Source organism: Parus major, chromosome 3 (assembly GCF_001522545.3).
Source record: "Parus major isolate Abel chromosome 3, Parus_major1.1, whole genome shotgun sequence".
Classification (NCBI taxonomy): domain Eukaryota; kingdom Metazoa; phylum Chordata; class Aves; order Passeriformes; family Paridae; genus Parus; species Parus major.
The window spans coordinates 14767461-14783306 of record NC_031770.1 but is presented as its reverse complement, the minus strand read 5'-3'; the positions used below and the strand labels follow the sequence as shown (position 1 = coordinate 14783306).

The 15846-nt window shown below is 38.5% G+C and overlaps 1 protein-coding gene across 6 annotated transcripts in view; it reads right to left on the bottom strand.

Moving 5' to 3' along the window:
- CLIP4 (CAP-Gly domain containing linker protein family member 4) overlaps nucleotides 1-15846 on the bottom strand; it is a 31494-nt gene that overhangs the window by 14523 nt on the left and 1125 nt on the right. For 2 of the 6 annotated variants that reach the window (XM_015623082.2, XM_015623078.2), the window contains exons 2-9: nucleotides 15547-15583; nucleotides 13295-13356; nucleotides 12552-12698; nucleotides 9863-10002; nucleotides 8947-9040; nucleotides 7919-8080; nucleotides 4676-4794; nucleotides 2203-2439 (exon numbers count right to left, since the gene is read on the bottom strand). In XM_015623082.2, coding sequence (XP_015478568.1) covers nucleotides 2203-2439; nucleotides 4676-4794; nucleotides 7919-8080; nucleotides 8947-9040; nucleotides 9863-10002; nucleotides 12552-12684 — 885 coding nt within the window. In that variant the 5' untranslated portion in view covers nucleotides 12685-12698; nucleotides 13295-13356; nucleotides 15547-15583. Of the gene's footprint in view, nucleotides 1-2202; nucleotides 2440-4675; nucleotides 4795-7918; nucleotides 8081-8946; nucleotides 9041-9862; nucleotides 10003-12551; nucleotides 12699-13077; nucleotides 13357-15341; nucleotides 15481-15546; nucleotides 15584-15846 lie in introns of those variants that run through there. The other 4 variants (XM_015623081.2, XM_015623080.3, XM_033513263.1 and 1 more) reach the window with 4 other exon arrangements.

The window sequence follows — 15846 nt, the reverse complement described above, 5'->3', positions numbered from 1 at the left end:
TCCTTTAAACTTGATTGTTATAGGCAGGTATGTCACACTAATCTAGACTGAGACCTGTTAGCTACTGACACAGGGATCAAATTCTGCCAGGGGAAGTTTGGCCAAGCAGCCCCAGAGATTCCTACAATTTCTCCACTTACTTTCCAGGCACCAACTAAGGACACTTACTGAGCAGAGAGATCAGCCAGCATCCTAAAACAGAGGTTGGAGATTGAAAAACTGTGCCTCCAATCTTGCCCCAGGACCTGTACAAGCAACAAGCAGGGGACCTCCCTCACATGAGACAGAGCAGGAGCAGTTTTCTCCCTGCTGCTGGTGTCCCTGCACTCCCATTTCATCAGATGTGATCTAAATGGACACTCAGTCTAGCAGAGCAGGAGCTGGTGGAGCTGTGGGGCCCCAAATCACATACACATAAACACCTGCTAACACAGCTTCCTCCCCTGTAAGACAACTGGAATGACAGCAGTAGGAGTCAAGAGAGGAATCCATTCTCCCTCTGGCATCTGCTGTGCTTGGCTTTCAAGTTTCATTAAAGCTGACATACTAAGAGACTGCAGAAGCAGGAAAGACAACAGGAACCTGTAAATATAGCTCAAAAAAATGCTGCTGTTCCAAGCGCCCTCATCCCAGCTTCCATATTCCAGAATGAGAACGGATCCAGGAGAAGGTTAAAAACAGGGCACCATTTTCATCATCCTGTCACTTTTGCTCCACCCTGCAGGAATTTACGAGTATCGAGGGGGAGGGGAAGGCAGGGCTGAGAACAGCTTCTCCATTCAGGCAAATGGGGAAAAGGGGTGGGAAGCAATGTGGGAGTAATGCACAACAGCTCCTCGCACACAAAGGAAGGGAAGAAAGCTGTCATGGAAATGGAAGTTCAAAAAGAACAATCACATTCCTTCTTCCCACCTGCTCTAGAACAGATTTGGCTCCCTTAAAGAAAAACAAGCTAGTGGCAAAGCCCTGCTGGCCTTTGGCAGTACCAAAACAGCTTCCAACACTTTAAAACACACTGCAACAGCATAATGAATTAGAAGACTAAAAGTAACCAAACCCAGGCAGTTCTATCCACACACAATGAGCACGTTACAGCATGAACCATTCTGTGGACCTTACTTAGAGGAAAGATAACACAAGAACACCAATTTCGTCACTTTCTTGCTCTAAAGCTTCCATTAACTTGCACTTACATTATCTCCCCTTGCTGCCACTGTGATTTCTGATAAAGAAACTTCTGTCTTTAAAGAATAAGTGGCTTTCTGTACATACTTCAATTAAAATGCTTTCTGCATAGCTAGTGATTCCTTTGCTTTCCCTGACCCAATTTCAAGAATACACCAAATTAAAATACACAATGGAAGCTGCTTCACACTCTTGCTGGAGATCACTTTAGAACATTTCAGTTGTGACAGTTACAAATCTGAAGTTATATTAGGAAAGCTATTAAAGCAAAAGCTATTCAAATATAAAATTTTGCTCACAAATGCTTTCAATATTTACGAGGAAAAAAGAACTTCTTTAAAAGAGTTCTAGCACTTAGATCCCTTGCCATCAGAGCAAATAAAAAGTCTGAATACCAAATGCAATATTAATGTTACAGTTTTCAAATATATTTTTAGAAAGGTGGCTATCATGGTAGCCTTTAAAAAGCTATTCACACTTGAGCTGGGCCTCTATTAGCTACATCCTTATATTTCCACAGAACCATGTAACAACCTTGTTGGCACAGCACTGCTTCAAAGATTTTAGCTGCATTGCACCAGTGAAATTGGGTTACTCTAGGCTAAGCAGAACTGAAGGGTTTTTTCCCTGCCTTCTGGAAACTATCAGGAGTACTTCACAAATGCACGCTCCTAACAAAGCTGGGCAACTCACAAACTGGTGAGTTTTACCATCACTTTGATGTGACACCCAAAACATTAATAAAAGCTGAACCATGCTGATGTACTATAGGAGACTGTTAAAAATCATTTAAAGACACAAAATGCAGCCTATGCCTGTCAAAACTGCTTTTCATAATAATGACTTTATCACACAACTCTTCAGCTTATTACTTTCCATAACCAGTTCCTTGCTGCCATCCAGATGTCACACCTTCCAGAAAGCATTTCAGACCCCCAAACTGAGGTATGTCTCAAAAGTGGTAAATGAATGGACTCTGCAGGAATTATGAGAGTAGTACCAGGTTGGTGGCCATACCTTCTGTCCTGCAATAACAACACGATCTCCCAGCTTCAGGCCAAGTGATAAAAGCATGGCCCTGCCAGTGACGTGGTCGTAGGATGGAATCATGGCTTTGGAGATGTCACACGCGAGAGGCACTGCATCCAGCAGGATCTGCTTGATTTCCTTGGCACTGGCTGCTGCGTCTGCCATTTCCAGTGGCATATCTACAGGATCAGGAACCACATCTGCTGGGATCTGCCCCTTGTCATTCTGTAGAAACACAACATAGCACAGGATTTAATGTTATTACAAGATAAATCTGATCAGGTGAAACCACAGCATTTTATGAAGTGTTTAATCCTCTTTATTAGGTATTTTTCCTAGAATATAAAAATCCTATGAAAAAATCCACATTTTCAAATAAGGATGCCAAAACATCCTTCAATAAATCAGCTAGCATGACAACATCTCATTTTAGAAACCAACAAGTAGCCAATGTTTTCAAATTTAAGAACATTATTAGGACTCAGAACACATGAAACAAAACACTTGTATCTGTGTACCTGAACAAAGAGTTAGGAAAGCAAGGCAGACTTCTGGTCTGTAATGCCAATACCAAAATGCCAACTCCTCCCAAAGAATCTATCTTTACCCAGCATATAGCTTGCTCCTTGGTGATGCTTATTCCAAATCTAAGAGATTAATTTAATTAATGTATGTTGCATATATAGAATATGCAAATGTGATGGCTCACAAGAGTACCTGAATAAATCTGTTCAGATTTATTTAGACACAGACCATCCTACAAGAGATGAATTAAAGTCAGATTCCTTTCCAAACAAGCTCCCTTCCCAAAGAGCAGTGACTGTGATTCCTACACGACAGGACAAGTTGTTGGAGTACCAGCTCCCCTGGAGTTAACCTCAACTCCAGGCCAGTTGCTCAGACAGCAGGTACTGTCAGGCTGCTCCAGGGACACTTCTGTCTACACTCTTTAGCAAAGCCATTGGCATGGAGCTTCGGCTGTCTGACCGTTTTCACAATGTCTGCGGAAAAATTATCGTCCCAGTCCTCCAAATTTCTTCTCAACTGAGCCCCTGGACTCAGACATTACCAGAAGGAATGATACAGAGTACGACTGTATTTTAGTCCCTTCAAAACAAACTAGAAGTTCATTGTTTCCTGAGCCTGCTCTCAATTCGTCTCAAAGCTAGAAAAGTATAATCCTTACTCAGAATTTACACTGCTATTCCCAAATAATCAAACTCTACACACTGTCTCTAGTCAAAACCTTGTTGCAGGTTTGAGCAATTCAACACCCACCATTCCTTAAAAATCTCCAATTACTCTGTACGTAAAAATCACACTACCTTAAAAACAGGATATGGCTGGGTTAAAGTTGAGTGGGGAGTTTGAGTTTGTAGTCATGACATTAGAGATTATTTTGGTCACATCAGTCCCACAATTCAGCCCACCAGGTGCCCTGCAAACCTCTGTGCCAACATAAAGCAGGGGCAGAGCAGTGGCAAGAAGGCAAAGTGGAAGCTCAGGGGAAGCCCAGGATTTCTCTTCTCAAGGACACAGCCACCTCTGCCAGCTCAGAATGCTTATGCAACTACAAACCAGCGTTCACCGTGACAACAGGCTCCTAAACACACAGCTGACAGAGAACCTGAGACACATCATTCACACTGAATAAAGGGACAAAGAAGAAACCCATCATTTTTGAAGAGATCTAGATTGAATATCATGAACTGTATGGACAATATGTTCCAGAAGATTTCATACCAACAGTGCTACATAAAATAATGACTTTTGAGTACCCTCAAAACAACTATGATTTCTCATTTAAAATAACCCTCCACATTTGAAAATGGAGAACTGAGATTGAGATACTGGTTTTGCTAAAATAAGAAAACCTTCCAAGCCCTCCCCCCCAAAAAAACAACCCAAAAAAACCCCACACAAAACAACAAATCCAAAATCAAACAGAAAACACAGTCAAAACCCCAGATAGTGGCTAGACACATATAGCAACACTTTGCATTATAACCTATGGTTATTATTAGGTTACTAAGCAGAGCAGGTGATGTTTATGCATTCTCAGTTACTCATGCTAACACCAGGCTCAATGCTAAGCACAACACTGGGTTTCTGGAGGGCAAGGACTGCACTCCTCCATTTCTGAAAAGATCCCCCACTGCCATGGGTCTCAGCTGTTGCAAGACACCCAGGAGTATTAATAAATGAAAGCTTAGACAACAGACAACAAACCTCTTGAAAGTTATTTGAACTAATGAACTAGACCATGACACAAAAATACAAACTTCAACACACAAGTATGGCAAAGCACACAAAATCATCCACTATGAGTTGCAAGTATCTTTTGCTGAGGCACTCTCACTCCACGTAGCACACTTTCAGCTAATCAAAATCCTGGACAGACTGTTCAGTTTTTCCAGGTACTTTTTTCACCTTCTGGTGAATCTACAACCTAACTCCTTACCCTAAAGGCAGGATTTGCTCCATGTTCCAGTAAACACTTGACAGCTCCTGTGCATAGGTTAAATGCAGCAATATGCAAAGCTGTTCCAAAATCAAAATCACTACAGGTGGCATCCACATCTGCAATTAAACATCACATGTGAGGTATGAAAGTCTCTTACATGAACATTTCCCACTACAGATTCCTTGTGAGGACATTCATTTCTATAGTTTATGTTAGCATTTACACAGACACACCATTATTTATGTACCAAATGCGTATGAGAAGTAATTCTACATCGAATATCAACCTTATTTGCATCTGTTTATTCATACCACGAACCAACCTGGAAGATGAGCATGTACTTTCACTCATTTTTTAATACTGATGGCTTAACTGCAAAATTGCTGCTACTGTGCCAAGATTAACAAGTGAGTAACTTCAGCTTTGCAAGTAAATTAATGTTTTAATGTTTCAGAAACATTTATATTTTATTGCTTCTAGGTGTCAAACGTTAAAATGAGATGCATCTTCAAACAGTTGTTTTCCTTTGTGAGCATGCAGTAGGGCAAGGGAAAACTGATTATGCATCTGCTTTACATTGATTTAATTACTAATGGCCAAGAATGAAGTAAGAGCTGGTGATTGTTATCATTTCTTTGTTTTCAAGGAATTGCACTCTGAAGGGTGTCACACTGGCAGTTTGGAAAATGGAGCACTGCACTTGACTGGAAGCGATTTAGCACAATATATATTTCTATCAGTTGTTCCCAATATATCTTTCAATCTGCTATGAAGTTATTACTGTTCTAGGAGATTGGAATTTAAATGTCTGTTTAGTCTGAGGCTCCTCTCTTAAATTATACTACAGAGATGTCATTTTGAGTCAATTAGATATGGGACTGTTAATTAAAAATGCCAGTTGATTTCATACACAAACCAAAAGACCACAAGTATTAGCAATCACATTCCAATTTGAAATACCAGGGAGGAACATAAAACTTTCCACCTCAGGGCTGAAGAGTCTCCTCAATTTCCAGTATCAGTCTCCATCCCAAAAAACACTAGCCCTTCTCAAAATGCCATAAACAAAGTATATCCTAACTTCATTAACATCCTTATATAGTTACACTAAATGAACAAGTGAAACATCAATATATATATATAAGATACAGAGTTATATATGTCTGTATAGACATGCTGAGTTCATACATACTAATAGAATTGCCTCAGTTTATAAATACCAAAGGTAACAAATCTGCAATCAGAATTTAAGAGTTTTGCAACTGCACTGATTGAACAAAAATGTGAAAAAAGACTGCATTCACATGCCTCAGTCATAATGAGAGCTACGTATGCAGATGTACCTTTATATACCAAAGGTCAGGAGACATTACCAGTTTAAAACCAGCTAGAAGCTGAGGAGCTGTATACAGCCACTGAAACTTCCATGGAAGTTTACAGCCAAACATCTTCTGCACACATAGGAGCCAATTTGCAGAAATACTGGCCAGTAGCATCAGCTACTGAGCCAGCAACAGTTGCATGTATTTCTATTTTGAAAAACAAAATGTGTGGTTTGTTTTTTTTGAGTTAGACTGTGTGACTTCCTCAGACTTGCAAATTTCATACTTCAATTTTTTGAACAGTTCTCTTGTGGGCAGAGCAGAGGTGACAGAAAAAAAGACAAATAGCAAATGTTACCTGGTAACTACCCCCAAACTATCTAGAAAAAAATAATATACAATTTTTGTATTTAAAAACCTCTAAAAATCTAAGATCAAACTAGATCTCTCCTGTAACAACTGAGAAGTAAATCTGTATGAAGAAGTGAACTACAAAGTGTTGTAAAGAAAGTAGTTTAGCAGTAAATCAAAAGGAAACCCCTGTGCTTCACAATGGGTGTCTCAGAGCCAGCATACCGCTGTCTTGAAAAGCTATTTATATATTAACAACCATTTTTTCTCCAGTTCAGTTATGGATCCATCCAAAGCATGTTTGCCTTCTATGTATGTTCTTCCTTCTCTGCAAACTCCCTGATGAAGTATGAAGCTTAAATTATTTTATAAATTCAGACTATCCATTGTTTCCATATCACAGGGCAAATAATTTTATCTGTTTCCTGAGGTAAAGAACATCAGCTGCTTATCCAAGAATTGCCAACTGCCAAGACATTTAACCAGAGTGGTTTCCTTGGAAATCTGAGCAAAATCCCAACCCTTCTGTAGGAACTGCACAGGAGGAGAACACCAAATGCAAATAAGGTCTGAAAGGAGACCTAAAACCTGCTGATGCAAATTATGGACGCCAGGCTATTGAAATGTGATGTGGACTTAACTACTGTACTGTGATTTTGTCTTTTGTTACCAACCCACACTCGTCACCTCCCAAGCAAGTCACACCAGTAACAGCACTGCCTAACAACTACCTGCATGGAGATTCAAGATGTGGTAAGCAAGCCCTGGGTACTCCAAAAACCTACCAGCTTTTCAAACTGTTAAGACAGAGTCCCTAGATTAAAAATCCTTTTGCAAATTGGGGCAATCAGAAGGATGCTCAGTCAAACAAATTCACATTTGTACAATTTTAGTGATAAAGATGCTTACTGGTTTTGCTGTCCTGACCAAATTAGAACCAAACAGTTCTGGTTTAACACCATTTCTGTATTTGCATTAGTATATGTAGGGCTCCAATTACCAATACTTCACAGTATGATTGCAAAAGGTGTTACCTATTTACAGCAAACACTAAAGTCAAATTGTTCCTTAAACCTTCTACACAGCTGAGGAATGGGGAAAAAGAGCATGTCAAAATTGCCACAGTCACAGGTTTGCCACATGAAATTGCCAAATCTCCACTATTCCTTTAATCTTCTCCCCACATTTCAAATATTCTTCTCAATGTTTAAGCAACCTTAAACACCACAAGATTTTACTGGAATAGTTGTATCTTTGGTTTTCTGAAAACATTATTTTAGTTCTCAATAATTTAAGATTAACCTGTTTGCTTTCCAGTCTATTTGAAACTTCTATTCCCTTGTACAATAGAAGTACAAAGCTTAAATTTAAAAACCAGCAATAGGAACAGTACAGTAAACCACTAAAAATAGGTTAAGAGAAAAATGAACCAATGAGGCTGAATAGAAGAATACAAAATTATTTATGTATCATGGATAAGTGAACACCACACATACAGACCACTACATATCAGCTTAGAATGTACAAAATATGGACAACTACATGAAACAAAGGTCACAAAGCTTACCTTTTGGCTTTGCATTTTTCAAAATAACACTGATCAGTTCTGGAACATCAAAGTAGGCAGCGTAATGCAAGGCATTCATATTTGTCCAGCGGCTGCGTAAGCTGCTGTCAGCACCCAAATCAATAAGCTGTGTTGCAAATTTTACAGCAGTTTCAACATCACCTGCAGGGTAATTTTTGTAAAGTACACATTAGTGATTTTTTTTTTTTTTTACCTGAAAAAACACACATGTCTATGTGTAATACAAAATGTACATTAGGCCCTTCAAGCTCACAACAGAACTATAACTATGCCTTTCTTTTTAGGATTAGGATACAAAAATCTTTGCCCTTTATCATAAAGAGCTGAGATCTCTAGTGTATAATAACACCATCTGTTTTTCACTAATATAAGTACTGGGTCAGCCATCAAATCCAGGAGTTTTAGTATCTGATAGAAGAACTGCACATCACAATGCTGAATTTTATGTTAAAAGATCTGCCAACACCAGGGAAGACAACCTATGCCAGACTTCTCTCAAACTCAGAGGAGAAGCGAGCCCAGGTCAATGAAGAAGTAACACAATATAGAAAAGTTAACAGGGGTGTTCAAACAGAGTTAAATGTGCTCTCATTTCCAGTATTTATGACCATAATAATGCAAATGAAGTCCATTGTTCTCTTCTGACATGAACAGGGTGAAAGAAACAAAACAAAGAGAACAGCCAGTCACCTAAATGTTCTGCTGTAAGAAAACTACACCAAAAACTACAGCGAACTTGCAGCTTGCACCAGTCTGAAACTGTCTTTGCTACATGATGTATCTGTTTTAAGCTGGCACCACTGTCTCTAATACCTAGAACTATTAACTCTTGCTCCCTATGGCTATTGCTGCAGTTCTGCACTTTCCTTGCTCATGGCCACTAGAAGAAAGAAAACCAAACATGAAAAAAAAAAATCTACTGCAAGGAAAAATTCTGTTACAGTCAGTAGGATAAGCTTATGTGAGTCAATCAGGTTTGTACATCTCTGACTTTTTTTTTTACTCACCAATGCCATGAGCCCCTGATTTGCAAGTATAATGCAGGAGGGTCATATCAGTCAGTCCATCTCTGTCATTCACATTGCAACCCCTTTTAATGATCTGACAGGCAAGTGGAAAACAAGTACATTTTAGCTCTGGCATATCTCTGACATCACTGCTATTTCCTAAGTTATTTCAGATATATTGACTCCTGGATTCATTGCAATGACTAGTAACAAAGAAGCCTGCCAGAAAAAACTCTAATTGCAAAACAGAGCAACATACACAAATGTAATAAACAGCATCATAATGAACCCTCATTATTTACAGATTAAATAACATATACTTCACATGCTAAAAAGTTAAGCAGTTAACTGCATAGGAAGATGATTTATGAAGCTCTTCCCTTGTTCTTTGATCTCTCAACAATTACCCACCCCACTCCCACACATCCCAAAAGAAGCCCCCAGTTATAATATGGTAGGGTTTATCTTCACTAGACTTCCCCACATGTCCAGAAAACCCCACATGTCCAGAAGAAAAATAAGTAGGATGGAAATACTAGAAATATATTTTGTGTCTAGGAAAGATTGTCCTTAAGGTCAAGCTTCAACAGTAACTTCATATATTGGGAGTTTGGGATTACTGCTAAGTAGGAAACTGAAACACCAAGGTGAAGGGTCTCACTCAACACAACTGTCTTGAGAGAAACGTTGTTTATACCATCTCTGCAAATGTACTGAATTTTATCCATCATCTTTCTTTTTCCAAGTAAAAGCTGACAACATGTAGAATATGAGGTATGATCAGTCACTACCTGTTAAGAGGCAGAAACTGTATCTGCATTTATGATAAATTCTGCTTCTGAATTAACTGGTTTTATTCACTATCAAGACTGTATTTAACATTGAGAGCACTCAAGGATCTTCATTTGTATCTCACCTCATTCCCAATAATATCAATATTTTGCTGAACCTGTGGAACCCACTGCCTTAAGATAGCAAACAATTCAGAAACTGATGTTTTGGGGTCGAAGAGTATTTCTTGGCATGCTGCATCATTGGGATCGAAGAAGGAAAACTCTGTTTAAAGAAAAAGAATCCTTATGTAAAATCTTGACATTTAACACTTATCTAGTTTTTCAAACTCGGAGGCAAAGAATAGCAGAGAGAAAATGTCTTCCTTCTTCTTCTTCCTCCATCACAATTTACATAGAACATACTAAAATATAAACATACACAGTCTAATCAGGAAGACATTCTGTGACCTCTGCTATTTTCAGTGTTTTATGAATGCATCAATCCCAGCTGGTGGCAGCTGCAGGAAACAAACACCTTCAAAAATTAAAGCACCAAACCAAGACCAGAAAAAAAAAAAAGAAAAAAGAAAAAAGACACTTGTAAGGATTTTAAGCCTCATGTTCTTTCAGGCAACCCAAACTGTAAGTATGTAACACACACCTTATTATAAAAGTATACATCACATTACTCACAGGTGTATGTGCATGTTATACACATCCTCTATTTTAAATCTGTGAAATTTCTTACAACTCTGGAAAATTATATGAAAGAATCTGGATTAGCAATGGCTATGAGGAGAGGGAATGGAAGCAGAGTTCACTGCCATCAGCAAATGAATCATGGCATACACTTAACTTTTACCCCTGCTGCAGCTATCAGGGAGTTGCCTTTTAAACATGTTTTGGATAAATGCACAACTCAGCTCACATCCCTCAGAGATTCACCACACTCAGACAGGACAGACAGGTTAAGCAACAAATACCATCAGCCATCTGGGTGTGTGACATGGCATAAACCACCCCTGGGTGAATCATCCCAACCTTTCCCCAAAACCAGCATACCTGACCTCTAGATTGGATTAACAGATAAAAGCACACACAGAGTTTGCTTCCTGGTTATTTAGAGTTCCTCAAACTGCATCGCCCTGATCCAACAAGAATGGAAAAGGAGGACAACTTCACTGACATTTAACATGGATTTTTATTTGCACCTAGCATATTAAAAAAACCCAAATCCTTTATCTCCCAGCACTACATGAAGTGTGCTTCTTCCCTACATCCCATGCATCAACACATCTACTGATTTACCACCAATATTTACCTGCCACATAAACCACAGCTGATCTACAGCTGAAAGCTATGAAGTAAACAGACAACTAGGCTACAAGATTAATGACCCTGCATGATACTCACAGTTCTTACGCTGCCAGGAAGATTTCTAGCCACAAACCTGATCCAAATTGTCTATCAGAGATCAACTCTCACAATCAGCATGGTAAGAAAAAAATGTGAGACTGTATCAAGTATTAATAACAACCACCCTAAGTGCTTAACAGGTGATCAGCTGTAGTCTTTGCAAACCAAAGCAATGCTACAGAAAATCTGCTGAAGCAATGAATCCCATGAAGGGATGGCAATGGTATGTAGATACTTTAAAATATTACGTTCTCCCCCTCTCTTTCCCAAGTATTAATTACAGTGCTCAACTGCATTAAGGAAAAATAAATGCACTGAATGTAAAGACTGAGAATCTCTCTCTGTAATGGTTTAACTTCCTTCACCCAGATCAGCAATGTTAGTGTTACACAGCAATCTCCTATAAAAGGATTTTTTTTTTTATTAAATGAGTAGGCAGAAGCCAGGTAGAACAGACAGCAGTGAAATCATAGAGTTATTAGAAGATACCACAACAAAACAATATTTAAAGAAGGCAACTTGAAACTTTATCTAATGGATAAGAAAGCAGAATGGAATAAATCATGGCAGTACTTAGAGCAGACTAGGAGACATAAGTGATGAGAACAGGGCCAAACCATGCTAGAACACGTGTTCATGTACTGAAATATATCATAAGGAACACTTACACTCCCAACCTGAGTTAACTTATAAAATGAGTCTCAAGAATACTGAGTCTGTCAAAGACAGAACATTGCATATATTTATAATTTTTTTTTTCCTGAATGCAGCTGATTGCTCTGATCAATGCATGGGAAACACAGGTGGAGGGATTAAATTCAAAGGCATTGTAATTGTAGCTATCAGTAAAGCTCCTTACCTATGGTGACATTTTGACACATTATATACTGTTAGAAATTTTATCATAATTTATACATGTGAAGACAGTTACTGAAGACAAACATTATTCTGACAGCTATCAGTGATACTTGACACTAATTTTCTACTGCTCACTTTATGGTCCTTACCACTACAAAAATGTACACTTCCAACAGAAATATCCTCTTCTAGTACATCATTTACATAAGAAAAAGTGTAACTCAAGATGTTTTAAATTCATGGTGTAGATTAACTTCCCTTACTTACTCCAATTTTACATCTTAACACAATATCCAATTCCACACTGAGATGTGAAAGAGCTACAAATATGACCACACATGCACATTACTATATAAAGGAAAAGATATAATTTATAGTGTATGCAATAAGAAAAATGCAAAAAGCATGGGTCTTCATCTTTCATTTAACAGAGAATCCATTTAATAAGAAAGCTTTTTCTGCAAAGAAATAACTAAGAGTTGACAGCTTTTCTTAAAATTTATTATTCAGATTTATTTTCTGCTGATCACAAATTCATTTTCTGTTTAAAGTACATACCACAATCTGAAGGCATTGGTGCTGCAGCAACTGAAAAAGTAACAGATGTTTCAGAGTTTGGGAATAAGAATTGTTCTCTTTCAATGAGGGAACCTCCTTCAAAGGAAGATTCTGGGAGATCCTCTATGGTCATCTTCTAGAAAGTTACTTTAGGAGGACAAAAATCAATAAATAACCTCATTGGAAAAACTTTAGATTGGTTCTATCATAGTAAGATATAATATGCAATGAGACTAAAATTTTAAATCTGCAAACAACCTATTACTGCCATTACATTCTTACAAACTAATAAATTAACCAAGCTCATAAAGGTTATTAATGGTTATCATGCTGTCAAGATTAGCCAGCTTCTAGTTTGGAGTTCTACCACTAAACCTGCACATAACTAATGGAAAACATCATATTTCTCCCCAATTTCCCACTTGAGCAGTAAAGAAAATATTCATTCTCTAATTAGCAAACACACACTGAGGATAAATGGATTAGTGTGTTTCACAGCTTTATGAAAATGTAAAGCATCAAGTACCTGCCCTCATACTCTGCACGCACATTCCCTCCCTTCACCACGAGCAAGAACATGCTGCCAGCTACTGCTGCCTCCTCTTTTTAAATTCTCAGCTCTTTCATCTTCCCACACACAGCTGCAGACAATTCATCACCAAGTGATTCACTCCTGGACTCACGATTCCATATCAGCTCCTTTCCCAGCTCTTCTCCTCGATGTTTTAAAATAGCACACTTACCACAGCGTTGTAACCTTCACCCTCGTGTTGTTTCCAGCCAACTTCCCAGGCCTTACAGCAATCTAGGAGAGAGAACCAAGACTAAATGGTTGGAGAGTTATAGTGACAAAATTTAACAACCAGCCCAAGTTACATCCTAGTTATGGTTCACAGGTTAAGATCAGAGGATACATGGCTACCACTTGTAAGACATTTTATCAGGCAAATTCATTAACAAATAACAAAAAAATCACTTTTCTTAAGAGAAACAGACATGATTGCACCATCAGAGGCTACATCTCTGTTTAAAAATTGAAATCCTGCATCTTGAATGATCATTATTAAACACTTGGGGTAAAAGCAACATTTCTACTGAACAACCTACATTTTTGTAGGTTGTTCAGTATTCTGGAGATTATATAATTCTGGAGATTCCTATACAGTGCTCTTTTCTCAGGAATTTGTTTAGCCAGCATGCTTGACAGAAAGAAGTTGTGGAGCTTCAAGGAATGTTTGTTTTTATTATATTTAATTTATACCCAAGCAAATATGAAAAACTAAAATAAAAACTTATTTTGGGTTTCGTATCTAACCCACAACAAGCTATATGCATAGATTCAGTCTGGTATTTCCCCAGATAAATCTGTCACAGTACTTGGGACCTCACAATCTACATGCTAATAAAAAAGAAATTTTAGCAGTGCATTACAGATGCTAATCCTGAAGTAAATAAATTAAAGCCTCCTTTTCCTGCCCATCATACACAGTTCACCTTGTGCTCAAGTTGGAAATAAAAATCCATGTGAAAAATGCTCATTTTTCTCCCAACTAGTTCCTTAGTCTTGTACAGCTGTACAAACTCCTGTTCTGGCATGAAGATCAAGGAGGAGGCCACTGGAAGGACATGACTATTTTTTCCCCACAGCATTATCAAATTGCATTGGCTTACATGTTCTTTCATTCAACAAGGCCAAAAATATCTCTAATTATTTCAATTAATATTTTCTTAGAGTCAGGAAAAGTTAAGAGTTTACATTTCAATGGCTTAATAGCTGTCATAAAGATGACAACAGCTTTCCTGTGTGACAGACTAGAAAGTCCCTTAAGCTGCAAATACCTAATTAAATTGCTTTTGAAGTGCAACAGTGAAATAAATCTGCTACCATCTGATATTTCTTTAGAGGCTACGGCAAAATAAAACAAAGCTTTGTAAGACACATGAATTCACAAGTTTCTCACAGGCAGCACCTCAAAGCTCTCATTAAATGCACAAAGGAGTATATGAGTAAAGAAGACATATTAGCTGAGCCTCTTAAGCTAGAAAAAGACACAAAAGAAATTAAAAGCTTTTTGCACAGCCCTGTGCTGAGGGAACAGAGGAAACACAGTGAAAAGTAGCCAGATCTGATAGAGCAGATGGCAGCAGGAAAAGGTGAGATTTTGTGAAGTAGGACAACGTAAGCTGTTGGAACTTGAAATCAACGAAGACATTTCAACATTAATACAAGAAAGAGTGTTTATGGCACAAAGGAAAGCAGACCAAACACAACATAACCTGTGCAAGTAGCCAGGGCATCTTTTACTCTGCAGGACCAGAGACAAGAACACCATCTGTATTCTGCCAAAGCAAAGCAGGCAGGGAAACAACCCTGTCAGGTAGGTGGCACAAGGACTCAAAGGCTACAATGCAGATGCTGACCCAACTCCATAAAGAATGAATTTATATGTCCACAGGAGTGCCAACACCTCCAGTGGAAGTGTGCACATCCCCACAGTGCAGGGTTTTCACCTGGCTCTAGAAATGTAGCACATGACACGGCACTGAACCACGGCAATGTCAAGACAACACATTCTTCACCCACTGCCACCTCCAGAGGCTGCCAGCTCAGGTGAAAAAGCTTCCCAGCTAGCTAACACCACACACATACACCACCCCTGGAAAGGCCAAGAAAAAGGCTGGAAAGTACTTCAAAGGAAGTAAAAAGGCATCCCCACACCATCCTCATAATGACTTCTGTTGTAAGCAATATCAAAAGTGCCTGAGGTATTAACAATACCCAACACATACTTTCCACCAAGATTCATCTGGAAAGTCCTGGTGCAGTGGAATGGGAGGCCTTCCAAAAGAGCAGTAACTTTCCTGTATTAGTAAAAGAGCTTAAGAGCAGAAACTACTAGAGAAATTACATGAAAGAAAAGAGAATTTTTCTGTTCACAGCACTGCCAAACAACCACAGAGCACAGTTTAGCACAGCAGAGACTATCATACTTACTATTTGCCAGCCATATGTTTTTCCAACTGAATTATATCTGAAAACAAAAACACAGAAATATCAGGGAAAAAAAGTCAAAGACTCATCAGATGCACACACCCTTTTGTTGACAAAACTGAACAGCAACTACAGATTTCTTGATATCCACACATTACACTGGAATGCGCGGTAGCTCTGCATATACACATAAAAAAAGTTCCATAATAGAGGACCCAACTTTTTTATGTACTTTAGTTTGTAACTTGTGTTAAAGCACAAAGCTTTTCTGCAACTGCTGTAAGAACTCGCAAATGCTAAAGC